The 27,542-nt window shown below is 46.1% G+C and overlaps 1 protein-coding gene across 4 annotated transcripts in view; it reads left to right on the top strand.

The window, feature by feature from the left end:
• fbxw2 (F-box and WD repeat domain containing 2) overlaps positions 1-27,542 on the top strand; it is a 152,824-nt gene that overhangs the window by 105,528 nt on the left and 19,754 nt on the right. For 3 of the 4 annotated variants that reach the window (XM_088281387.1, XM_088281385.1, XM_088281389.1), the window contains one exon: positions 22,743-22,829. The exons of the other annotated variant lie outside the window; for it this stretch is intronic. In XM_088281387.1, the coding sequence (XP_088137513.1) occupies positions 22,743-22,829 (87 nt within the window). The remainder of the gene's footprint in view (positions 1-22,742; positions 22,830-27,542) is intronic. 4 annotated transcript variants of the gene reach the window in all.

Below are 27,542 nucleotides of genomic sequence, written 5' to 3'. Positions count from 1 at the left end.
TCCAGTGTAACATTGTCCTCCAGCAGTAGCCTATCTATTACTGCATTCAGATATACATTTGAAATGAGTTGATCACATATCATTTCACTCTCCATCTCCACAAAACTACACCGTGGAGCCGGAGGTCTCAAATCTGTAATATCTTGGGATGCAGATTCATCAGCACTCTGCGTACGCTGTCCAAGTGTATATCTGGCTGCTACATTTACATTGGTTACAAAGTGTTTTTCCAGGCCAGCCGTTGCATCGTCATCCGTTGTAGCTTTGATTTATTTATTGATTGATTGATTGACATATCGATTGATTTATTGACCATATAAACATATTACAAGGAAAAAACAAGATTGAAAGAAAAAAAGAAAGGGAAAGAAATTCATCAGTTGATGTCATAGTTCAGCTTGGTTTCCATGTTCAAAGGGAGTTGGAAGAAGTACAACACTTATCTAGTCCTACCCCGAAAATGACTTATTAAATAATTATATAGTTACACTGGTAGATAATTTATATATAAAGATTTATGCCATAATAGAAATTCAAAATATTCTGGTGATTCACATCACATTCCTGTATCTCCTGTACAATTTTTCACCTCGTTCACTCTTTACCTAGGATGCTCGCCCACACAGTGCGGCAGCCTTATTGGACATGTTCCTTAGCTTTACGTAGAATGTTCGCACCTTAGCCTCCACCACAGGGCGGCCCCATCTTGGATTAGCCCATTCCCAGTAATTTTTGTATCATTCAGTGTCATTCAGTATTATTCAAAATCATTCATTGTCATTCAAAATCCTTAATTGTCATTCAGTATCATTCCACATCCTTCCACTAAAAAATTCCAGCTTCATGCATAATTTCTCCAGGAATTGCATTCTCTAATTTCATTTACTCTATTTCCATGGAATCGACAATAATCTTGACCTGGTGTTTAATTTGACTGGTACCAAAGTATATGAACTTTGTCTTATTCAAGTTCAAGGACAATTTATTTGCATCAAACCACTTTTTTAACTAATTTAATTCATTTTCCACAGTAATCAGAAGGTGCTCGAGATTTTCTCCAGAGCAACAGCAAATGGGATTTTTAAGTGCTTTAGAGCAACAGCTGATATCATTATTAATATAGTATAAATAATTTGCGACCAAGCACAGACCCTTGGGGAACCCCGTGAGTTGTTTTCAACAGGTTCGATTTTACATTGTTTAATTGTACAGACTGATTTCTATCCTCCAGGTAACTTTTTATCCATTTATATGCCAAATCCCTTATACCATATGTCTCTAATTTATCCATCAATATATTATGATCTATGGTGTCAAAAACCTTTTTTAACTAAATGCAAATCCTGTGAGTAAATTCTTTTTTATCTATACTAGTAGCAATATCTTCGAGAAGTTCCATTACTGCAATAGAGGTGGATCTTTTTTTCTCTGAATCCGTATTGAGTCTCACTTAAAAGATAATGCTTATCGTTAAAGTTGTCGATTTGAGAAATGTTTTTCTAAAATTTTTGAAAAATGTGGCAACAATGATATTGGTCTGTAGTTTATGAGTTGATGTTTATCTACACTTTATATCGGAAAAACCTTTGCTGTTTTCATTTTCGATGAGAAAATACTAGACTTGCACGATATGCCGTTTGAACATTGCGATAATGATGTGCGCATGCACAACAGTCACAGCGTAGGACGTGTGATGTTTCTTTTTTTTTTTTAGAACACAGAAACTTTTGGTTTGTTTCCTAAAAGCAGCACACAACACTATGCTGTACAGTGTAGACTCTACACTGTAGAGTCTACACAGGACCGTCTTGCTCACCCCCCCCTGCTAATTAATGATCACACCCCCGCCCTGCCTCCACTCTCACAGCCACTGCAGTCTGCCCTGAAAACAGAAGGAGACGGCAGCAGAAGCGGCAGTAGATTGCATCCCCAAAAGAAAGTCAACAACCAAAATATGGAATTATTTCGGCTATAAAAAGAAATATACAACACACAAAAAAAAACGCTGCCGACAGTGCCTCACCATTGTTGCTGCAACACAAGGTTATATAGAAAACCTGTCCGACCATTTGAATTGCTATTACGAGCCACTGAATAACCAGTTCAAACTCATTAGTGGGACCTAAGGTGAAACCTCATCTACTCAAAAAACAATTACAGAAGCTTTTGCGACTGCAACACCTTATGATAAGAAGTCCAAACAGCATTGACAAATCACAAATGCTGTAACTTTTCACGTGGCGAAAGACAACGTGCAAGCAACTCAACACCGTCACACGAAAGAGGGGTTTAAAAAAAAAATGATCCGCACACTCGGCAAAAGGTATAAAATGCCGTGGCGCACGTATTTCTCTCAAGTGAACATCCCAGAGCTGTATGATAAACAGTAGGTACACTGTCAGAAAGACTTGGGCCAAACCAAAGTTTAGTTCCGCCTTGACCTGATATTTGGACAGGTCTTATAATAAGGTAACACTTCCGCTCCTCTTGTGGCACCTGTTGGTGTGCGTTAACTGATAAAAAGTAAGTATTTCCTGCTGTGTCAAGTATTATCCACATATGCGTTCAAATATGTGTTAAATGTTTCTCATTTCGACAACTTTTGCCGCGGGTATTGCCTCATTTAGTCAGTGCCAAAAATAGAACAGTGTCGTTACAGCACCCGGCCGGCGCTATTATTGCCGTATTGTACTCGTCATCAGAGCGCTATTAGAATTAGAATTAGAAATCCCTTTATTGTCATTGTACTCAAGTGTGCAACGAGATTAGAGGGCTCCCCTCTCCAGTGCAATACAACAATAATACAGACAAATATATAAATTAGATAAATAAATAAGAGAGTGCAATGGAATTTAGTACTGAATAGTGCATATAAAAACACATCACAATGCTGTTCTGCAAGGTAAGGGTGTTCTCGTGTGTGTGTGAGAGTTCAGAATGGAGATGGCTCTCGGAAAGAAACTGTTTCTCAGTCTATTGGTCCTCGATTTGATGCATCTGTAGCGCCTGCCAGAGGGCATCAGGTCGAACAGGTGTGAGTTTGGGTGGGTATTGTCTTTGACGATGTTGAGAGCCCTTCTGAGGCACCGGGCGGTGTAGATGTCCGATAGTGAGGGGAGAGGGCAGCCAATAATCCTTTGCGCTGTTTTGACTGTCCTCTGGAGCCTCACTCTGTCCGCCTCAGTGCAGCCGCTGTACCAGGTGGAGACACAGTACGTCAGCAGGCTCTCGATGGACGAGTGGTAGAAGGCCAGCAGCAGCTTCCTGTCCAGGTTGAATTTCCTGAGGACTCTCAGAAAGTGCAGACGCTGGCGGACCTTCTTTACCACTGCTGTGGTGTTGTGAGTCCAAGAAAGGTCGTCGGAGATCTGTACTCCCAGGAACTTGAACACACACACGCCTTCGATGCAGAGGGGGGGGCGGCACCGTCTTGTTCCTCCTGAAGTCGACGACAATCTCCTTTGTTTTTGCAGTGTTAAGGTGCAGTCTGTTGTCCTTGCACCAAGCTGTCAGTCTCTTTACCTCCTCTCTGTAGGCTGTCTCGTCACCTTCCGAGATCAGACCGACCACTGTCGTGTCGTCAGTAAACTTGACGATGGTGTTGTTGCCGTGGGCCGGGCTGCAGTCGTAGGTGTAGAGGGCGTACAGGAGAGGGCTCAGCACGCATCCTTGAGGGGAACCGGTGCTCAGCATGCGGGTGGAGGACGTGTAGGGGCCGAGCAACACAGTCTGGGGTCTGTTGGTCAGAAAGTCCTTAATCCAGATGCGTGTGAGGGCAGGGAGGCCGAGAATGTCCAGTTTGGCGACGAGGATGTCTGGGATGATCGTGTTGAATGCCGAGCTGTAGTCCACAAAGATTATCCTTGCATAGCTCTGCTGTTGTTCCAGGTGGCCCAGCACAACATGCAGAGCAGTGTCGATGGCGTCCTCAGTGGATCTGTTAGCCCGGTATGCAAACTGGTAGGGGTCCAGAGTGGGAGGAAGGCAGTCCCTGATGTGCTGGAGAACCAGCCTCTCGAAGCACTTCATGATGACTGGTGTGAGAGCAACAGGACGGTAGTCATTCAGGTGGACGGCTGGTGACTTTTTGGGGACAGGAATAATGGTGGAAGTTTTCAAGCAGGAGGGGATGACTGCTTGAGCCAGGGAGCGGTTGAAGATCCTGCAGAAAACATGTGCCAGTTGGTGGGCACATGCTCTGAGGACCTTGCCTGGTATTCCGTCGGGTCCAGTAGCTTTTCTGGGGTTAACCGCCAGGAGCGCGCGCCTCACATCGTGTTCCTCTACGATGAGTGGGGGGGAGTTGGAGCATGAAGTGCGGGGGAGTGACGGTTGGGGCGAGTCAAAGCGAGCGAAGAAGCAGTTAAGCTCCTCTGCCAGCGATGCACTCGGGTCTACAGAGGTCGTGCTGCCGCCACGGAAGTTGGTGATGCTCCGTAGACCCTGCCACACCTCCCGTGGTCTGTTACTGGCAAGGTGGGCCTCCAGCCTCCCCTTGTAGATTGCCTTGGCCAGTTTGATGCCTTTGCTCAGGTCAGCACGGGCCACCCTGTACTGGGCTTTGTCGCCTGACCTGAAGGCAGCGTCCCGGGCCTTGAGGAGAGCGCGAACCCTGCTGGACATCCAGGGCTTCGCATTTGGGAAGGTCCGTATAGTCCTGTGTAGGGACACAGTATCCATGCAGAACTTGATGTAGTCCAGTACACAATGTGTGTAGACATCAAGGTCCTGATGATCAAAGAGGTCCCAGTTTGTGTCTTGAAAGCAGTCCTGTAATTCACTCATGGCGTCGTCACGCCAGGTTTTCACAGTCTTTGTGGTGGGCCTGAATCTGCGTCTGAGAAGGGTGTACGCAGGTGCGAGCTGCAAGGACAGGTGGTCTGACTGGCCGAGAGGGGCGAGTGGGAGGGCTCTGTATGCGTGCTTGATGTTCGAGTACACATGGTCGAGAGTGTTGTCTCCCCTCGTTGGGCACTTGACATGCTGGTGAAACTCTGGGAGTACAGTCTTTAAATTGGCCTTATTAAAGTCTCCCGCTACTACGTGAACGCCATCAGGGTGGGCCCGCTGATGTTTATTGATGACGCACGCGAGTAGCGAGAGCGCCGTGCTAGTGCTAGCGTCGAGAGGGATGTAAACAGCTGTGACAATCACGACCGTTAGCTCCCTCGGGAGAAAATAAGGCCGGCATTTAACGGACATGAACTCGATGTCGGGGGAAGAGTGCTTCTCGACGATCGTGCTATCGCCGCACCAGTTCTCATGCACGTAAACACAGAGCCCCCCGCCCCTCCTCTTACCGGTGTCCCTCGTCCGATCCGCGCGATGTAGCGAGCGCCCGGCCAGCTGGATGCTAGCGTCGGGGACGTCTGCGTGCAGCCAGGATTCCGTGACGACGATCACACTGCTATCCCTCACATAGCGGTTCCCCAGGATTTGTAATCCCAGATCGTCGATTTTGTGGACCACGGATCTGGCGTTGGTGAGGTACAGACTCGGCAGTGGTTGCCTGTGGGGCTGCCGCCGCAGCCGTTGCAAGACACCGGACCTGCAGCCCCGCTTCTGCTTCCTCTCTCTGCGTCGCCTGCGCCGCCTCCCGGTCCCGATGACAAGCCACGGTGAGCCGGGCAGCCTCGCCAGTTCGTCCGGAATTTTGCGATCATAGCAAAATTCCTCTGTGATGGTTAATTCGCATCGATATCCAATGTCCACGATGTCCTGGCGGGTATATCGATGTTGTGCCTCAGTTGGTGCCAATAAGAGCAAGCAAACACTAATAAAAAGTAATAAGGAGCACTGGGAGGGAGAGCTGTTAGCCGCTGCGTCTATGCGCGCCGCCATCTTGTAGCCCTTGTTATACCATTGTAATGTAAATGTGGATTTATGTTTACTTTTAGTCTATATTCATACTAATTCGGACATATTGTTTCCTTCTGTTTCAGACCACACACACACACACACACACACACATATATGCGCACCCACATGCATACACACGGACACGCACTCACACATTAATACACGTATCCATACCATTCCAATTACATGTGACTCTATCTGTTGGCATTAAAGCATTCAAGATATTTCAGTGTCCTGATTCTCTGACCGGAGTCAACGGTCCATGCTGCCTGCTTTAGTCAGAGTAATTTCTAATCTAATGTTGACAACACTGCATTACAAAATTGGTCCTTCAATCCAGATTGAAGCAAAGCTAAACCACTATGGACCCTGCAGCAACTACGGAAGAGACATTCAGTAGGCCCAGCAGAGAATCACGTCTGCCCCCTCATCTAATGGACTATAAAGTTGGTTATTCAGTCCACGGCTCACATCCTCCAATCACTTCATCCCGTTCAGGCTCAGAAGTATTTAAAGGAGAAACCCACAGCTCTGTAACCAACTCCAGTTCATACTCAGAGACGCACACAACCTACTCCGTTGGTCACTACCCACAAGATGGACTTTCTCCAATCCAAGCGGCAATTCTGGATGAGAATGCTAAACAACTTCAACTTGTTAATCTTCAGGGACAGCTGGCCCAAGATGCAGATGCTGAGCGCGAGCTCCAGCAACTACACGTTCATGTCAAAGCTGCTCAACACAAGAGGAAGACATACAAACAAAGGAGGCTGTTAGCAAACCCCCCGAACAAAGCCGCAGTGTCACATGAGGAGTGGGGTTTGGACCCAGAAGCAGACAGGAGACGGAAGTGGCGAAGTAAAAGTCTTTATATACAAAAATTCCAAGTAATAACAAGCAGGCCTGGATTTAGAACACATGGAAGATGGCTGACATCCTCACACGAAGAAAGCTTGACGTACTGACGATGTGTCACTGAGTAATTTGATCTTAAAGACTCAAAGCATCAAGCCGATATGACATCATAAAAGGACAGGGCATAAAAGGACCATAGCAACTGTGTAGCAACGGATACATTAAGACATGTCACAACACGCAGAATACAACTATTAAGAGCGCATGTGGAAATTGCTCAGCAGGTCACATCAATGCTCAGCTCTATCAGCACCACATCGAGCACCTATCAGTCGATTCACCGGCTACTCCTGCACCAGGCAACTTTGCCCTTCCTCACTCCAACTCATATCCAACAATGGGCAAACAACAACAATCCCCCAATCTAGCTCAAACAGCTGCTGCAGCACACCCGTTACCTACGGCAGCGCCCACAATGATCCATGATGGAGCGGCTGCTCCAATACAAAGTGAGCAACTTAATATGACTCACGGCCCGTCATTCCAGCAGACAGGCCAAGGATGGGAGCAGCCTTGAGCTTCTTCCATTCCCATCCAGGCTACTACATCAGCATCTGCCCCCTAACCTGGTCGAGAGCCACAACTCGGAGCAGATATTCTGATCGCTTCTGCCTTTGGAATTCCAAAGCCCACGCTTCCAGTGTTCGAGAGCGGTCGTGAGAGTGACTTTGCTCTGCAGAAGATGACATTGGACATTCTACTCAACAACCACACCCATCTGAGTGAGCAGTATAAGTATCAATTATTACTAAGTCACTTGAAGCTACCTAGTGCTCTCCAACTCGCCAAGGCATATATGCACCACACAAGCCCATAGACAGCTGCCCTCAACGCACTACAAGATAATTACGGTCAACCGAGGCAGCTCATCCAATCACAGCTTGGTGCCATCCTGAACTCGCCCGCACTCAAGATAAGTGATGCCAACAGTTTTGACTCCTTCGCTCTCTCCATCCAATCTCTTGTGGGCATGCTGAGAACTCTTGAAGGCTACAATGGCATTAAACTCATGTGCGGGTCGCACGTCGACCGGCTATTGAGTAAATTGCCTCCCTATTACGGTGACAGCTTAGTGGAGTATTGTCTCAAAAGAGGATCTTACAATCATGTTCTGACCAAACCTACACGCTCCCTGATCTTGCTGCATGGCTCCACTTCAAATCACAAGCCAAACACATCTCCAGCCGTGCCGCAGCTTTCTACCAGGCTGAGCCAAGCAAGACAGCTAAAACTACAAAGAAGTCTAGCTCAACTACTCATAAGGAGCAGTCCACGTCTGTTCTAACTGTGAATGAAGAGACTCCTCGTCCCACGCCTGCAAAGCAGAAGTCAGCTTCCAAGCCACAGCCCTACTGTCCTCACTGTGACTAGATCATTACCTGAACTCCTGTAACAATTTCAAGAAGCTCACCCCCACTCAGATCGGCCAATGGATCAAGGATGGAAACCGCTGCTGGAAATGCGGTCACAGCCACCTCGCTGAGAACTACAACCTCAAACGTCCTTGTAAGGTCTGCCAAGAACGACACCTCACTGTCCTCCGCGATTCCATCCGCAAAACGTCCTGGTGGTGAACCCAGCTTCCACAAAGGTCTATCTTGACCAACCCAATCGTGCACATCGAGTGATGCTAAAAGCTCATTCATCACGGCAAGCAGGCATACGCAATCCTCGACGACGGTTCGGAACGGACGATCGTTTTGTCTCAAGTTGTCCGGTTCCTCAAGCTACCAGGATTGCCGGAAACCCTTCCCATTCAGACAATACACCACAACATAAAACATCTGGAGGGCCTTACTGTCGCCTTTGAAGTGCCCCCTCTCTCCAGTCCTAATGAGAAATACCTCATCTGCAACGCATTCTCTGCTGACAAACTATGCTTTGCTGAGCACAGCTACCCCATCGCTACTCTTCAACTGGTACATAGGCACTTCGGAGGCATCCCACTACAGGCTGTTGACCATGTGCATCCACTTATCCTCATTGGCTCCGATATGTGCCATCTCATCACTCATCACTCTAGTGCAGCCAACCATCCATGCTCCACCAGATGGTCCTGTTGCAGTCTGTACACGCCTTGGCAGAGTCCCATGACTCCATTACAGAGCTGTCACAGTCCAGCTCAGTGTCTGCATATTGCTACAGCTTCTGTAAATGCAGAGTTACTGCAACATGTGCAGCACCTCTGGCAACTGTACACTCTACCCTACTGTGAGAAAGCAGTTACGAGGTCTAAATTCGACCAACAAGCACTCAATCTTCTCCAAACCGCTACAATCCGGCTTGACACAAGAGGAATCTCACGCTATGCTACGCCTCTCCTCCATCGCTCTCCACCCATTCCACTTCATGCTCCAAAGGAAGCAGCACTACCAAGTCTTTGCAGCACTTGAACGTAGACTTGCCAAAGACCCATCCAAAGCTGCCATCTATTGTGCTGAGATCCAGAAACTGAAAGGTGAAGGCTATGTGGCAAAGACCACAGCTGAAGAAGCAAGCAGGTTGACAGAATCCTGGTACATCCCGCACCACCTTGTACACCATAACGGCAAGGTCTGTATTGTTTTCAACTCATTAAATACCAGGCATTTTTACTGGAGCAACCCCGCTCAATCCCAGCGTTTTCCTGGGTTTTGAGTGATATTGCAAGGCCCACAGAATATTGTATTCTAATTCTATATAAACATGGAGCACACCAAAAGAAAGATGAGACTCTCTTCTTTCAACAGAAAAAAAGTTTGTGTCTTTTTCCATTCTTGAGCAATCGGCATTTCAAAATAGCTACATTTCATGAAAACTCTCATTTCTGGGAAAAAAACAGAGAAAATTAGCTTTTTGTGAACGGATGCTTTTCGACCATAATTAGAACTTTGGCACTATTATTTATGGCTATTATGACACCTGAAACATCTAAATAATGTGTGCTTTCCATAAAATAACGGAAAAAAAGCACAAAAAAACGTGTTTTTTAGAAAATATGTTTATTTGCACATAACACAAAACGACTGAACTGTTGAAATGAACTGTTTTAAACTGTTGAACTATGTACAAAAATGAAAGACATCAGTGTGTGTGAATGTGTAAGTGCGCATGTGTGTGTGCATGTATAAGTGCGTGCACGTGCATGTCCCTTCCATTCTAGCATTTATACATACTTTTTTTGTGTGATATAAAATAAAACAGTTGCCTTGATGCAAGGGCACACAACATATTTCACACCACATTTGTGTCGCACTCCGCTTGTCTTTGCGCAAAAAGACCCGACACTTCCTCTGTTGTCTGGCTTTGCTGGTCCGTGACAAATATGCAATCTTGTGCTTGTCCAAAGGCTGGGCAAGCCGAATTGGTGGATCTGATTTGTAAGCGGCCCGAGTATTTTTTTCCCTCAACCACAGCACCCTCAACATTCACTTCCGCCATGATGCGTGGCTTTGATGTCCATATGTCTGCAACATTCATCATAAACTCTAGAAGGGAGTGTGCCTTGTTCGGGTGTCTGGCTTTAAAAATGACATAAGCATTGAACATGCTCAACTGATATAAATAAAGCAGCAAACTTTTTTGGCCAGTTCAGGGTCCTCCGCATAAAGGGGTAGTAAGCTGTATTTTGGTCCAATCTGTCCACCCCATTCATGCATGAGTTGTAAACTACAACACACTCTGGCTTCATCACGCTGACCTTTCTCCTTTCACCTTTCTTCCACATGTCAAGATAAAGATAAAGATGTCCTTTATTAGTCCCACAATGGGGAAATTTGAGGTGTTACAGCAGCCAAGATATAGATCACACAGAGTCGGCGGCGTAATGTAGCCGTTAATGTATAACATTAGCAGCAGACATTCATAAAAAGCATGCAAATATACACAGTATAAACGTATCTAACTGTAAGGAAACACTCCTAATGCCTGTCCATTATACAGAGGGGGAAACGCTGTAATGATAAAAACTACTGAATGATTGAAAATACTGCAATGATAAAAATATTGCAATGATAGAAGTACTGTAATGGTAAGAGTACTGAAATGATAAAATATACTGCAATGGTAAAAGTACTGTAATAGTAAAGGTACTGCAACGATAGAAAAATACTGCAATGATGAAAGTACTGTAATAGTAAAAGTACCGCAATGATGGGAAATACTGCAATGATAAAAGTACTGCAATGATAAAAGTACTGTAATAGTGAACGTCCTGCAATGGTAGAAATACTGCAGTGATAGAAGTACTGTTATAAGAATACTGTAATGGTAAACAAAATACATCATTGGTCAATATTTAAGTGCACCATTGGCTGAAAGTACAGTAGTAGTGTATATTGCATCCTAGGACTGCACAATTGCACTAATGCCCTCCCGTTTGTAGGCCTGACCCAATGTTCTTGTTAAAAAGTCTGACAGCAGTCGGCAGGAAGGAGCGGCGAAATCTCTCTTTGGTACAGCGAGGGTGTAACAGTCTATCACTGAAGGAGCTGTGGAGTGTTCTCAGAATGTCATTGAGTGGGTGGGCTGGGTTGTCCAGCATTGATGACAGTTTTGCCGTCATCATCCTGCCCCCCACTGAGTCCACAGAGTCCAGGGAGCAGCCCAGAACAGAGCTGGCCCTCCTCACTAGTTTGTCCAGTCTCTTTTTGTCCCGGCCCGAGATGCCTCCTGCCCAGGAGACCACTCCATAGAAGATGACTGATGAAACCACCGAGTCATGGAAGTTCCTGAGGAGTGTTCCCCGAACGCCAAAGGACCTCAGCCTCCTGAGTAGGAAGAGTCTGCTCTGACCCTTCCTATAGAGAGCGTCTGTGTTGTCGCTCCAGTCCAGTTTATTGTTCCGATGAACACCCAGGTACTTGTAAGTTGAGACCCTCTCAACGTCTGTTCCCTGGATATTCACTGGTGCAGGTGGAGAGTGCCGACGCTTGCGGAAATCCACCACCAGCTCTTTGGATTTCACAGCGTTGATTTGGAGGCGGTTCTGCTGACACCAGTCCACGAACCCCTGCGTAACCCCTCTTTACTCCCGATCGTCACCGTCAGTGATGAGGCCGACAATCGCAGAGTCATCAGAGAACTTCTGCAGGTGACAGGTTGTGGAATTGTATTTGTAGTCTGAGGTGTAGAGGGTGAACAGGAAGGGAGCCAGAACAGTTCCCTACGGCGCTCCCGTGCTGCAGAGGAGCACGTCAGACACACAGTCCTGTGTCCTCACGTACTGTGGTAACCTTCTGCATTTGATCATTGTGGCAGGTGGTTACCATCTTCACAATGCGCTTGTCCTGCCATGCAATCACCAACACATTGCCGTTATGGCAGGCAAGTCTTCCCCCTGGTCCCAAGGTGCTCTTTGTGGCTTCCTTTATAATTTGTGGCTCTCCTCACACATGAGTCTTTTCCTCAAGAAGCCTTGTGCACATGCCCACCGAATTATAAAAATTGTACATATAGAGGGTGTATCCATGTCCATTGAGGCGGTCAAGAAGCAATGACACAATGTTGGTAATCGTACAAGCCTCCCCTTTGTATGGCTGCAAATTGAAACAGTAGCCTGTTTCAGAGTCACACGGTATGTATGCTTTTATGCCATATTTGACTGTTTTTTGTGGGTTATAAATCCTAAAGGAAAGGCGCCCCTGCCACTTCATCATCCCCTCATCCATACCAATGTCTTTGTTTGGTTGGTACAGTGTCTTGAATTTGTCCAGCAGGTAATTAGGCACCTGATTGACCCTGAACAGTCTATCGGATGCGTCAAATGATGTCGCCGTATTGAAATGGAGGAACCTCAAAATGTTTTGATATCAGTTCCTTGCCATTGTCTGACCAAAAATAGGGTTTGTATGTAAATTATGTGCAGACCAGTACATCGCAAGGGTGTTTTTTTTCACAAATCCTGTGATGAAACTGAGCCCGAAAAATTATTTTTGTTCCGCAACAGTAGGTGGTCTCCAGGAGTTGCTGTAAAGGGGATGTTCTTTGGTTGCCATCCAGTTTGATGCCATCTTGAATGAGAACCACTGCTTCCTGATGCACAGCCTGTAAAAAACAGAAATATAAACAATTGGGAATATCTATTTTATTGCTGCATTTTCTTGCTGGAGTGTGAAGTGTCATACTTTTATTTACCTTTCTTTACACCAACAACGCAAGGCGGAACTTTTTTGCTGCGGGATACAAAATCTGTGAATTTTAGAAAATATATATGATTACCACACCATTCAGTATTGTTGCAACAGGCTTGCTTAGTTACTCTCGCGTATAACTGCACATTTACGCTACATATTTTGCCCGCAAGATGCATGATATGTACAATATTTGCATGAGGGGTAACCACATTTTTAATGGGAACTTTCGAGCACTTACCTCCTCGTTCAGTGGGGTCTGGTGAGGATTCTCTGCTGCCTTCACCATTGTCCGAAGGCACATACTCGTCAGACAAGTCGGGATCCAAATCAGCTTCAAATTCGTCTTCACTATGGAAGTCTCCGGCGAAGCAATCTGTAAGCTGCGTGGGCGAAGTCACGCATGTGAGACACGCGGAGCCCCGTGGCGGTCTTTGTTGCTCGACTCGAGTCCGTTTGTGGGCGATGGGCACCATGTGTGACACCAGCGCCGCGGTCTTCATCACTTGACTCCGTCGAGTCAATTTGTGGACGATGTGCACTACGTGAAGCACGCGATGGTACGGCACGAACGTCGTCCTCGACCTCTGACGCCGCCGGCGATACTAGCCGCAAGGCATGCGCAGCCTGTGGTTGTCCCATGTTAGTCACGACCTGGACAAGCCCACAATAGGCCTACAGTGGAACTATCTCAACGACACCATGGGCTATCAACACCGCTCACTGGAGCCTCTTCAGCCCACACTGAGAATCCTGTACAAAAATTCTAGCAAGCCAATACGATCCATTGGGCTTCATTATTCCGTTTACATCTAGAGCAAGGTTCTCATCCAAGATCTCTGGAAGCAGGATCTGAGCTGGGACAACCCCATAGAACATGAACAGCTTAAAAGTCGGTGGCTTACCTGGGTCGTCGAGTTTCCCAACCTCCTTCAAGTGCAGTTTCCCAGGGCCGACACGCCCCCAAATGCTGATACCTACACAACTACCAGGCAGCTTCACGTCTTCTGCGATGCATCGGAGAGGGCCTACGACTCGTCGCTTACCTACGAACAATTGACGACCATTGTAATGTCCAGATTGTCTTCGTCCTGGCCCGCTCCAGGGTTGCTCCCAAGAAATGCCTTTCTATGCCTCGTCTTGCGCTCAGTGCAGCATTAACCAAAGCGCAACTCGTCAAGCTGCTTGAGACCGAACTCACCATCCCCATTGACCGAGTGGTGTGCTGGTCCGATTCTACCACTGTACTCCACTGGCTGCAATCTGTGTCCTGCCGCTATAAAGTGTTTGTTGGAACGTGGGTAGCGGAAATCCAAATGCTGAGCGACCTGGCAAACTGGAGGTATGTTGATTCACCCCGCAACCTTGCAGATCACATCACTAGAGGCCTCACATTAAAGGAATTAGGACCTAACTTTCTGTCAGAACTTCCAGATCGTTGGCCAACTACACCCAATACCGCTGCCGCATTGGATAAAAGCGAGCTCAAGAGGAGTAGCTTCATCGGAGCAGTCACCGAGCTACCTCGTCTCCAGCTACCCGACACTAGCCAGTTCTCAACCTGGACAGAACTGGTCAAAGCTACCGTGCACTCCCGTCATTGGGCGGCTAACACAGACACTCAAATCAAATCTTCAGACTTCCATCAGCGCAGAGAGGGCCTTGTTAGTCCAAGCCCAAGCTGATTCCTTCCCAGCTGAAGTTAAGGCCCTCAAGGTGCTTCATCCACCCCCTTCAGTAAGCAGACTCAGTTCCCTTGCGCCGGAGTACAAGCAAGAAACTGGCCTCGTCCGTGTTGGGGGGTGTCTTCGACGAGCCACGGATCTTGAAGCTGAAACCATCCATCCAATCGTTATGGAACCAGGACATCCTCTAACAAAGTTACTCATTCCAAACTGTGACAAAAGGCTCCACCATCCCGGCGCAGAACGCATTCTGGCAGAACTACGACGCCAATTCTGGATCCTAAAAGGGCACGAAGTGATCCGCAAGCACCAGTACGGCTGCCCCGCAGAGGAAGGCTGTTTGAGATTCTTTGCGATAACGACACGAACTTCACTGGTGGTAGCCGCGAACTCCGGGAGGCTTTCCAGGCGAAACTCGATGAGCAGAAGATACAGTTCCAATTTAATCCTCCAGCATCCCCGCACTTCGGAGGAACAAGGGAGAGAGAGAGAGGTGAGGTTGATTAAAGCTTCCCTGAGAGTCGTCCTGAAAGAACAACTGATTCCGGGGCCAGTTCTGCGCACATTACTCATTGAGGTAGAAGGTATCCTGAATGCCAAGCCACTTGGATATGTTTTAATGGATATCACTGATGCTGACCCCATAATGCCAAATATGCTGCTCATGGGGCGCAGAGATTCATCACTTCCACAAGCCATCTTTGACAGTGAGGACCTTCTTGGGTGACGTCGGTGGAGACACAGCCAGGTGCTTGCTGCCACTTATTGGTCATCCTTTGTCCGTCACTATCTACCAGGTCTGCAAGGTCGTCAGAAATGGCAATCCGACTCCAAGGGGTGCAGTGTTGGTCAGGTGTTCCTCGTCATAGATCCTCGTCTCATAATAAGGTAACACTTCCGCTCCTCTTGTGGCACCTGTTGGTCATAATAAGGTAACACTTCCGCTCCTCTTGTGGCACCTGTTGGTGTACGTTAACTGATAAAAAGTAAGTATTCCGGTCGTGCCAAGTATTATCAACATATGCGTTCCAAATATGTGTTAAATGTTTCTCGTTTCGACAACTTTGGCCACGAGTATTACCTCGTTTGCGTGGCCATGGGTGGCAATGAGCTCCGGAATTTGTCAGTGCCAAAAATAGAACAGTGACGTTACAGCCCCCGGCGGGCGCTATTATTGCTGTGTTGTACTCGTCATTGTAGCGCTATTGTAGCCCTTGCTGTATCATTGTAATGTAAATGTAATGTAAACTTTTGGTCTAGATTCATCCTAATTCGGACATATTGTTTTCTTCTGTTTCAGACCACACACACTCATATATATATGTGCACCCACATGCGTACACACGGACATGCGCTCACACTTTCATACACGTATCCATCCCCTTCCAATTACATGTGACTCTATCGGTTGACATTAAAGCACTCAAGATATTCCAGTGTCGTGATTCTCTGACTGGAATCAACAGTCCATACTGCCCGCTTCAGCCAGTGTAATTTCTAATCTAATGTGGACAACACTGCATTACATACACGTTGAAGAGCCATCGCAAGCAGCACATTATGCAGTTACTACGCTGGACATTAGCGTCATACATCCGTTTACTCATGCACCTCCTCATTTATTTTTAATATTTTTGTTCTAATTTATGGACAACTTTGCTACAGTAATAAACCTGCTTTTTAATTGTTTAATATTTTATATTTTAGTTTAAAGATGTTTATAACTGTTCCTGCTTTTTTATTTTCTTCTATTTTTCTAAAGCAGTCAAGGGACTAGTGCACCTGCTCTTTTATTTATTGTTTAAAATATGTTTGATATTTTACTGCTGTTTACATTTAAGTGGGAAATACGTTAAATATCTGAATTATTATATGAATCCAATGGGGTCATGGTGAGTAAACCAAATTATTCCTAAACAGAGCTATTTGAGTCATCTGGTGAAAATATTTCTAGTTTTAATATCTCAATATATATCGCTACCTCCCCAAAAATCAGTTTTTTTTCCAATATCGTGCAGCCCTAGGAAGGACAGGTTACAAATGTATGTGAATGGTTGCACTATTTGTTCTAAAATGTTTTTATTAAATTCATATAAATGTTAAATCAGTCAGTAGATTTTTTGTTTTTCATTGTTTTTACAATATTTAAAATTTCTATATCATTTACAGCTCTAAGAAACATAGTATGGAAATTATTCTTGACATAATTATTTAGTTCATATGTATTTATTGGATCTTTCTTTTGCTAATTTACTTGAATAAAATCATTATTGAATTCATTAATAATATATGTTATTTTATCAATAATATTTTATCTACTATAAAGTATTTAGGATAGTTTATTTTTTTAGAGTTACTATTTATTATACAATTTAATATCCTCCATGTTTCCTGTGTGTTACTCCTATTCTGTTCTAATAGTACGTGGTAATATTCCCTCTTATTTGTTCTTATAATATTTACAAGTTTAGTTTTATATTTCTTGTAATTTAATTCAGAATCACTATTTCTTGATTTTAAAAAATATTTATATAGCAGGTTTTTCTTTTTGCATGCCTTTTCATTCCCCGGTGTCATACATGGTTTTCCATTTGGGCTTTGACTCTTCCTAGACACGGTACTTAATGAACAATGTTTGTCATACAGTGAGATTATAGTTGACAGAAATGATTGATATGCCAGATTTGGGTCTTCATGAGAATAAACCTCAGATAATTGCAAAGACAGGCAAGTTATCACTTATATTATTTATGAGAAGTCCACTTACTATTTTATGATCAATTTGACTTGTAAATATCTTATCTATGAAGGTGGCTGTAGCTATCATTATTCTACTAGGTTTCGTAATTACAGGAAAAAGACAATTGCTATGCATTATATTAATAAAGTCAGTAGTTTTTTAGTCGCTGTGTGGGTTTAATAAATCAACATTAAAATCCCCGCAAAATCTTTGTATCTTTTTGTTACCTAGTCAAGTCAATTTTATTTGTATAGCCCTTAATCACAGACAGTCTCAAAGGGCTTTACATAGCCACAATCGACATCCCCGATCTTAACCCCCAGGAGGGCAAGGAAAAACTAAAAAAAACTCATTAGGGGAAAAGTGAGAAACCTTGAGAAGGGACCACAGATGGGGGAATCCCCCTTCCAGGATGACCAGGCTGCAATGGATGCCAACTGGGCAACATTTGACACATGCAATGATGCTATGCAATAATAGATAAGATAATGTAAGAGTCAATTGAATGAAGTGCTGCAGGAAGATGACTTCAGTGGAGTGGGTCCTTATCCATGGCAGCATATCCGAAGATGAGCCTTCGATCTTGTACCAGTCAGTTGGTGGAAATTCAGTACAGCCACTTCCAAGTGAATCGCCATCACCTAATTCGGGGAATTGGGAACAGAAAAGAAAGAACAGAAATAGCAAACAGCCTAACAAGTAGTTCAATGAAGTGCTGAAATATAAGGAAATCAGAAAAGGCGCTGCATGAAGACGACTTCGGCAGAGCAGGTCCCTTCCCGGTTCGTCAGTGCCGTAATCTTCAAAGCACGTCCCCATCACCTAATTCCCAAGCAGGGGAAGGAGGGGGCAGAAAAGAGAAGAACCGGCAGTAAACAGGCCAACAAATAATTAAATTAGATGCTAAAGTATATAAATAAATTGATCAAATGTCGCGCTGCAGGAAGACGACATCACTGGAACAGGTGCATGCCCAGTTGGTCAATGCCTTAAACTTCCTAGTGGGTCACCGTCACCTAATCCCCCAGCCGGGGGAAAAGGGGGCAGAAAAGAAAACAAAAGAGAAAAAAAAAGCGGCAGTAAACAGGCCAACAAATATTTCAGCTAAATGCACAAGAGTATAAATGCGTCTTTAATAGTGTTTTGAACATTTCTACTGAGGTGGCGCCTCTAATATCTGAGGGTAGTGCATTCCAAAGCATTGGTGCCCGAATAGAGAACGCTCTAGAACCTGCGGACTTCTTTTTGGCTCGTGGGATCACTAAAAGACCAGCATTTTGTGAGCGAAGGTTTCGGGACGGAACATAGGGTACCACGAGGTCAACGAGATAGGAAGGTGCTAAGCTGTGCAATATTTTAAAAGTAAGTAGCAGAACTTTAAAATCACATCTCAAGTGGACCGGAAGCCAATGCAAATTGGCTAATATCGGGGTAATATGATCAAACTTTCTCGTCTTAGTTAAGAGTCTAGCTGCTGCATTTTGAACTAACTGCAGACTTTTAATACTAGACATGGGGAGACCCGAGAGCAAAGCGTTGCAATAGTCGAGGCGAGACGTAACAAACGCATGGATTAAGATTTCCGCGTCACACGTAGATAGAATTCGGCGAATTTTAGCAATATTACGCAGATGAAAAAACGCAGTTCGAGTAATATTTTTAATGTGCATTTGAAATGACATAGTTGCGTCAAATATAACACAGAGATTTTTTGTTGAATCCTTTTGGGTAATATTACATTTATCAATATTCAGAGTGGTGTCTTTGAAAAGGTACCGATGACGCGCTGGTCCAATGATGAGCATCTCGGTTTTATCTGAGTTAAGACGCAAAAAATTGAAAGACATCCATTGTTTAATTTCGGCAAGGCACGCCTCTAATTTATAGCAGTCGCGCGGATTCGTTATATCCAACGGCATGTATAATTGCGTATCATCAGCATAACAGTGAAAACTAATGTGATATTTCCGTATAATATCACCAAGCGGTAGCATATAGATGCTAAATAATAGAGGTCCAAGTACCGATCCCTGCGGAACTCCACATGTGATCTTACAAAGATCCGAAGTCGTATTGCCATGAATTACACGGTGCGTCCTCTCCGACAGATACGAATTAAACCAAGAAAGCGCTGAACCTGAAATGCCAACACACGTTTCAAGACTTGACTTGACTTGACTTTTTGTTACCTGTATGACTGAGCATGTCCGCTTCTTTCTCAATGAAAGTGTCATGAGGGGATCCCGGTGTTCTATAGATACAGCTTATCATAATATTTGGTGCTTTTTTGAGATGTATTTCAACTGTTAGACATTCCATAATACTGTCCATTGAGTATGTCAGTCCTTCAATCCTTGTGCATCTCAGAGTGCTATCTACATAGATAGCGAGCACACCTCCTTTCTTGTTCATCCGGTTCATAGTAAATAGTTCATAACCATCCATTTCTACATTAATTATTTTTTTTATTGTTAAGCCAAGTTTCTGATACAGCTATTATCTGGAATTTCTTTATTTTAATTATATATTCTTAAAATTTTTATGGAGACATCTCCTATTTAAGTGTATGATTGATAGTGCACCTTCTGTTTTTATATTGACATTAAATTGCTCATTGGTGTAGTATTTGCAACCAGAGTCTTGGTTATTTCGAGAAAAGTGATCAAGGTTATTTTCGGGATCAAATGTCCTGTGTTCAACATATGGAAATGTGGTTATGTTTATTTCTTGGTTGTGCATGGTTGTCATTTTTTTAATGTTTATATTCATTTATTTCATATTTACTGGTTTTGCTGTTTAAATATAATCATTGACCAGTCTCAAATGCTACTTGTTGGTACCATCCATGTTGCTGTTGCAGTTTTTTTTTTTTTTTGGTGTGCTTGTCCGAAGGTGAATTATGAGTTTGTCATATCGTAAAAATGCAATATCTCCTCTGTCACGTGCTGGTTTCAATTGTGGAAACTGTTCTTTCCCTTTTGCCGAACGGCTTCCGTATAGTCCATATTAATATAGATAGTTGTTCCCTTCAGATGCTTTGTTTTCTGTAGAATCCTTGTTTTATCTTTTTTATTTTGCAAGTTTGACAACAATTGACCTTGGTCTAATCCTTCCCATTTCTGGTTTTCTTGTGCGATGAGTTCACTCCACCTCTATTTTTTCTTCTAACTGTAATTTTTCTTTAAAGATTTTCAGTACTTTCTCTTCAGTATCGACCCATGTTTCACCTGGTCCTTCCTCCACGCCATCCAAAATCAAGTTATTTCTCTTTGTCTGGTCCTCCAGATCATCAATTTTATCAGTTACAACGAGTCGACTGTCAGATAGCTTGTAGATTTCTGTTTTCATAGTTTTACAATGTTCTGTTTGCTTAGGTAGTGTTGTTTTAATGTCATCAACATCCTTCTGTGTGAATTGTCTACTGACCTATAGTTCCTGCAAGTCGTTAGTGATATTATCCAGGCGTGTCTTATTTGAGTCCATTATCATTTTGACAAATCCTTTGAAATTTTCCTGTTGTTGGTTGATGAGCACTGTGAACAGGTCTCTTTGAAGTTTTCCTGTTGTTGGTTGAGTAGCGCCGTGAACAGGTCTCTTTGTTGTTGTAGAAGTTTTACCTGTACAGGAGTCACGTATTCGTCCTCGAGCTTTAATTCTGGTTTTTGTTTAGGTGGCATGTTTTGGATGGCTGTGATGGGAGGGTAACTGAAAAGCAAGGGGGAAGAAAATGAAGGAAAGACAACCGAGACCTCCACTGCTAGCTCAAGTTTGCACTAGGATCGCTGCTTTGCGGGCTCGCTGTCGCTAGTACGCTGGCTGGTAGGGAGCACCAAGCTTGCACAGGCTGGTGCTGGATGGCTCACCGGCGCTTCCTCGTTGACGCTGGCTCGCCGTCGCTATAACGCTGGCAGGGAGCACCAAGTGCACACACGCTCGTGCTGGATGGCTCGTTGGCGCAGCTCGTTGACGCCGGGTCGCCGTCGCTAGTACGCTGGTAGGGAGCTCCAAGCTCACACACGCTCCCGCTGGACGGCTCGCTAGCTCGTTGACGCTGGGTCGCCGTCGCCAGTATGCTGGTAGGCAGCACCAAGCTCACACATGCTCGCGCTGGATGGATGGCTCGCTTCCGGGTTCGCTGGCACTGGCTCGTTGGCACGGCTCGTTGAAGCAGGCACTTTGTCACCAGTCCGCTGGCTGTTAGGGAGCACCTAGCTCACACACGCTCGCGCTGGATGGCTTGCTGGCGCTGGCTCGTTGACGCTGGCTTGTTAACGCTGGCTCGTTGACTCTGGCTCGTTGGCGCGGCTTGTTGACACTGGGTCGCTGTCGCTAGTATATTGGTAGGGAGCACTAAGCTCACACATGCTCGCGCTGGATGGCTCGCTTCAGGGTTCGCTGGCGCTGGCTCGTTGGCGCGGCTCGTTGATGCCGGAACACCTTGATTAAGCAAAGTATAGAAAAGACGTCTCTCAGAACCTTGGCTGTGAAGAGAAACGGCACGTCTTCTTGCATCTGGCCATGCGTCTCCTCCCTTTGCGCGAATCACAAGCATGTATTTTTCAACTATTTTCCGCCATGTAGTAAATGGTATCTGCGGCTCACCAATGTCTTGAAGAAAAGAGATGGGCTCGGTTCTGAAATAGCCATCCTTTTCCTCGTCACCAAATGTTACATTGGTGAATAATCAGGAGACCCCGAACCGTTTAGTCCTTTTAATAGTATTGTAACTCAGGTATTTGTATTTACCTTTGTCTTCATATCTATGTAGCAGACTGTCCTTCCTTCTTTCTCTCTGCTGGCCCACACCAATTGCCATACCTCAACTCTCTCGTGGTCTTTCTTAGTCCCTTAAACACTGGTGATATCTACTGGTAGAATGTGGTACTACCAGTAATGCTCAACACAACAGCTGTCATATAAAAACCAAATTTTAAAATCCCAACTGAAACAATTAAAATATGAAGACTACTGCATTGGATATAGAAGCGTTATATTAAATAATTCAATATAAGAGCATATTCTAACAAAAAATAACAATATTAAAAAAGAGTTAAATAGTAAGAGTATAAAATTTATCCAGTTAAACTCAGATAATGCAAAAAAATGCTATATGTCTAAATTGAAATAAAATCTATATAAAAAAAAAAAAAGATAACTACTCGCCATAAACCAAAGGAATCATAATCAGTTTAAAAAGGTGGAATGTTAGCCTCCTTTTAAAAATATCAATGCTCTGTGCGTTCCTGACGTTCTCTGGCAGGCTATTACGAGGGCCAAAGACTTGGAACGATGCCTCACAGTGGGTCCTTGAGTTGACTTTGTGTATTAATAACAGGCCGGTACCGGGTTAAAATGATTAAAAAAGATTTGATGGATAAGAAGGGTTTTATGGATTAATCAAGGAATCCTAAAGTCCTGTTAATTTTCATACAGGTGATACTCCAGAAAAGTGAAGTGGAATCTATGGTGCACAGTCCTGGTGATTACATCCTTCTAAGTGCTGATAAGTATGAAATTAAGGTAATGATGATGTCCCCACTCTATTCACAACTGTTGAGATAAAAAAATTAAATGGGGGTTGTGAGCCCAAGATGCAAGTAATCATTTCAGAAGTTTTCATGATATCATGTAAAAGGTACCTGCAGAATTTAACTTGCAAAATGAACCTATAATGGTATAATACAAAAGAAAAAAAAATAACTTGGAGAGAGTGCCCAGAGGACAATAGTCCTGATGCAAAGCCTCCAGCGCTTGCTGGCAAGTACTGGTTGGAAAACAGCAGATAAGAACTTGTCTCCTATGTGATGTTATATTTGTCAAACTACTGTTTTGGTTCTGTCTGTTTTTAATTTTTGCACTGTTCTGTCTGCCCTCTCTCAAACCTGGTTATGTCTGGCAAAATTTCCAATAGATACCACATTACAGGCGGTCTTCGGGTTTTCCAGCACTGCACTTAACCCGTCTCGACTTAACGACGCCCTCGTCTTGTCCTCCATTTTGTCTCCAGTAGTGTTGTGTCATTCGCGAACGATTCGTTCAAAAAGAACGAATCTTTTCAGTGAATGTGAGTGAACGAATCACTTCAGGAATCACTTCTGCTTGACCATGCCAATTAACAAGAAAGGGGATAAGCAACATTTGTTTTGTATATATATTTTATATTTGCTTATATTTTACTTTTGGTGAATGGCAGATTTCTTTTTTTTTTTTCATTTTATAATTTTCTTTTGATTGAAGAACATTTCAATTCCACAATCAGACTAAAACGGAAAAGAGAAAAACAGGCTTAAGTGTTGTCAAAGGAGGAAAAGAAAAAAATAACAAGAACAAACAAAAATGGATCAATAATAATAATGAAATAAAATAAAGATGATTGTAGGGAGCACTACAGACCTTTGTTGCGTCAGCTGAAATCAGACCTAATCGGTTTGACATTATCTGTCCACTTGTACCATATCAAATAAAATGTATCTAGTTTGAGCCTGGGGGAGTATGTTAATTTTTCAATGGTGTAAATGTCATACACAATATTTATACAGTCTTCAACAGTCGGTGATTCTGTCCTTAACTATTTTCTCGTAATGGATTTTTTAGTGGCTGCTGAGTGTATATTGAAAAGTTTTTTGTCAGTCCATCTTTCTAGTTGCAGGTCCCCCAACAACATACAATCACGTTCGAAAGGGATTTTCATTCCAAGTACTTTTTCGAGGTGTGTGTGGATCTCACGCCAGTAAGGTTGGATAACCTGGCAGGTCCAGAAAATATGGGAGTGGTTTGCTCCATTAGTCCCACAGTCTCTCCAACAAGAATCTCCCTTGCCTTGATACCTTTTTTGGATGGGAGTAATAAAATATTGCACAACAGTCTTCCAGCAAAATTCCCGCCATGTGTTTGATCCAGTTGAGGTCCATTGCTGGTTTCATATCCTCTCCCAACTCCTCTTCTCAATCAACGCCCCTCCTTCTTTTTCCCATTTTTCCTTTATGTTATCTATGTTGTCCTGTCTAGATAACCTTATGCCCTTATACAATTTGGAAATAATTTTATTGCATGGTGTAGATTTAAGTAGTTGTATGACCTCCTGTAACATTCCAGGTCCTTGCTTTTTTATGTGTTCTTTCAGGTTTTGGAATAGTGTCTGACCTGCAGGTATCTATAGAAGTCATCTTTTTCTAACCCATATTCAATTTTCAAAGATTCAAAACTCTGAAATTCCCCTTTATGGATGAATGAGAGGTATGTGGTCAAGCCTTTAGAGTGCCATACCTTAAATCCACCATCATTTTGTTTGGCGTAAACTCCACATCGTAGGCACACCACCTTAGTATCCTTAACATGTCACCCAATTTACATATTTTTCCAACTTCCTGCCATATTTTCAAAAGAAAGGTTGTTAAACTCATCAGCAATTACCACTTGTTTCAGTAATGTGTTGTCTGCCATGAGGGCTGCTCTCGGGATCTTCCCTATCATCGACCCTTCTATTATGTTTCACCCTGTCATGATCCGCGTCAGGCATGACAGGGGTTTTTGTATTGTTTTCGTGTCATGCGGTTTTGTTATTGTTTTCGTCACCTCCCTGCCATGTGCACTTTGTTTTTGTTTTGGTCAGCTGTGATAGCGCCTCCCCTCAGCACTCGTCCTCACCAGCCACGCACCTGTTCCCCGTTACCCTCATCACACACCTGTTTCCCATCTGCTCCCCTGATCACTCGGACTATTTAAGCTTCCCATACCGACAACGCAGTGTCGGGTCATTTCCGCAACTACGGACTGCCACGACCACGCTTTGTTCTCGTTCGTGTTCATGCTCATGCTCTTGTTCCCCTCCTCGTTCCCGTTTATCTCGCCCTGTGTTGTTCCTCGTCCTCCTTTTCTATTAGTCCCGTTTTGGTTGCCCTTGTTCCCTAGCCCCATGCCACGTTGTTTGTCCTTGTTTGTTGCAGTTAATAAATTCCCTTCACGTTACTCACCTCTCTGCCTCCTCGCCTTTTGGGTCCACCTCCTCCTCGCCGTAAGGCGAACCCTGACAGAATGACCCGACCAAAGAAGAAGGACCCAGCGAGGAGCTCGCGGCGGCGTCACGGACACCGCCGCACAGACAACCGCCCTCATCAGCCTGCCGACCAGCCCCTTACCTCACCTTCATTTTACGGTAACACCCTCGACTTCTTACCCGTCATTCCTCCCCACCTTATCATAGATCCCGATTATGACGACAATTTTGACCGCAAGGCCGATGCACCTCCTCACGCATTTTTTGATTATGAGTTAACAGAATATTTTGAGCACCATGCCCCCTCACCCACTGACTTCCTGCTAATTGCCGACCCCATCGATGATTCCGAGCACTATGCCCCGCACATTTTGGTTGACTCGGATCACGAGGACGATGCCGAGTACATCTACGCCCTGTTAGACGCCCAGCGCAACCCGGGCTCAGTTAGGACCAGTTCCCTTCCTTCCTCCGAGCAATTCCTGACACCCTTTTCGTTCGAGTTCTTCGAGACCACCTCTCACTCTACCTCGCGCGCCTCACGCCCCAAGTCACGTAAGCCACATTCACGCTGCGCACCTCGTCCACCGTCGGTCCCCACGCCTTGTCACGTCCCCCTTGCGTCTCACGGCTCACGATCACCAGCACCAGTAGTCACGGTCCCTCGTGTTCCCCGTTCCCCTGATTCCCTATGGCGGCAGGCTGATAGGGATCAGGGCCCCAGGTTCGGCTGTGCCCGGATCGACTGCTGCGCCCGGCCCGCTGTCGCCCCCACGCCAGCAGCAGTGACCAACGCAGCCCCCACCGCGCAGACCATGCTGCCTCCACGTCAGCCGCAGCCTCCAGAGTCCCGTTCCGGCTCCCCGAAAGCGGCCGAGCCCCGTTCCGACTCCCCGAAAGCGGCCGAGCCCCGTTCCGGCTCGCCGAAAGCGGCCGAGCCCCGTTCCGACTCCCCGAAAGCGGCCGAGCCCCGTTCCGGCTCGCCGAAAGCGGCCGAGCCCCGTTCCGGCTCGCCGAATGCGGCCGAGCCCCGTTCCGGCTCCCCGGAAGCGGCCGAGCCCCGTTCCGGCTCCCCGCCAGCTGCTGAGCCCAGTCCCGGCTCCACGCCAGCTGCTGAGCCCCGTACGGGCTCCCCGCCAGTTGCTGAGCCCTGTCCCGGCTCCACGCCAGCTGCTGAGCCCTGTCCCGGCTCCCGGCCAGCTGCTGAGTCCTGTACGGGCTCCCCGCCAGTTGCAGAGCCCTGTCCCGGCTCCCCGCCAGCTGCTGACCCCTGTCCCGGTTCCCCGCCAGCTGATGAGCCGTGTCCCGACTCCCCGCCAGCCGCTGAGCCCCGTACCGGCTCCCCGTCGGCGGCCGAGCCCCGTCCCGGGGCCCCAATGGCGATCCCAGCTCCCGATCCAGCGGAGCACGCTGTGCGTCCGCCCCAAGTTCTCGAGCCAGCGGAGCAAGGGGTGCGCCCGAACCAAGTTCACGTTCAGGCGGAGCACATCCTGCTTCCGACCCAAGTTCACGTTCACGCGGAGCCCGTCCGGCGTCCGTCCCTAGTTCACGTTCAGGCGGAGCACGCTGTGCGTCCGTCCCAAGCTCACGTTCAGGCGGAGCACGCTGTGCGTCCGTCCCAAGCTCACGTTCAGGCGGAGCACGTTGTGCGTCCGTCCCAAGTCCACGTTCAGGAGGAGCACACCCTGCTTCCGACCCAAGTTCACGTTCAGGCGGAGCACGCTGTGCGCCCGTCCCAGGCTCACGTTCAGGCGGAGCACGTTGTGCGTCCGTCCCAAGTCCATGTTCCGGTGGGGCACGCCTTGCCTCCGCCCCAAGCTCACGTTTCGGCCGAACACGGCCCGCAGCCGTCACCCCCGGTCCCTGCATCCGTGGTGGACGACGAGCAGCCGCCTGCCGTATCTGCCTCAGCGGCGCCTGACGAAGGGCCGCCGCTCCCGGTTCCGGTGCCCGCGATGGACGACGGTCCGCCGCCGCGTCACGCCTCAGCCTCGGCGACGCACGACGACCCACCATCGCGCCCCGCTCTGGCCTCGGCAGCCTCCGACGACCCGTCGCCACTGCTCGCCTTGGTCCCGGCAGCGCTCGACGACCCACGGTCGCTCCTGGTTCCTGTCTCGGCAGAGTTCGACGACCCGCCGCCGCTCCCGGTTCCGGTGCCCGCGATGGACGACGGTCCGCCGCCGCGTCACGCCTCAGCCTCGGCGACGCACGACGACCCACCATCGCGCCCCGCT

The sequence above is a fragment of the Idiotropiscis lumnitzeri genome, chromosome 18, assembly GCF_059441095.1.
Source record: "Idiotropiscis lumnitzeri isolate Australia: NSW breed Sydney's pygmy pipehorse chromosome 18, RoL_Ilum_1.0, whole genome shotgun sequence".
Classification (NCBI taxonomy): Eukaryota; Metazoa; Chordata; class Actinopteri; order Syngnathiformes; family Syngnathidae; genus Idiotropiscis; species Idiotropiscis lumnitzeri.
This window is presented reverse-complemented; position numbering and strand designations above follow the sequence as displayed.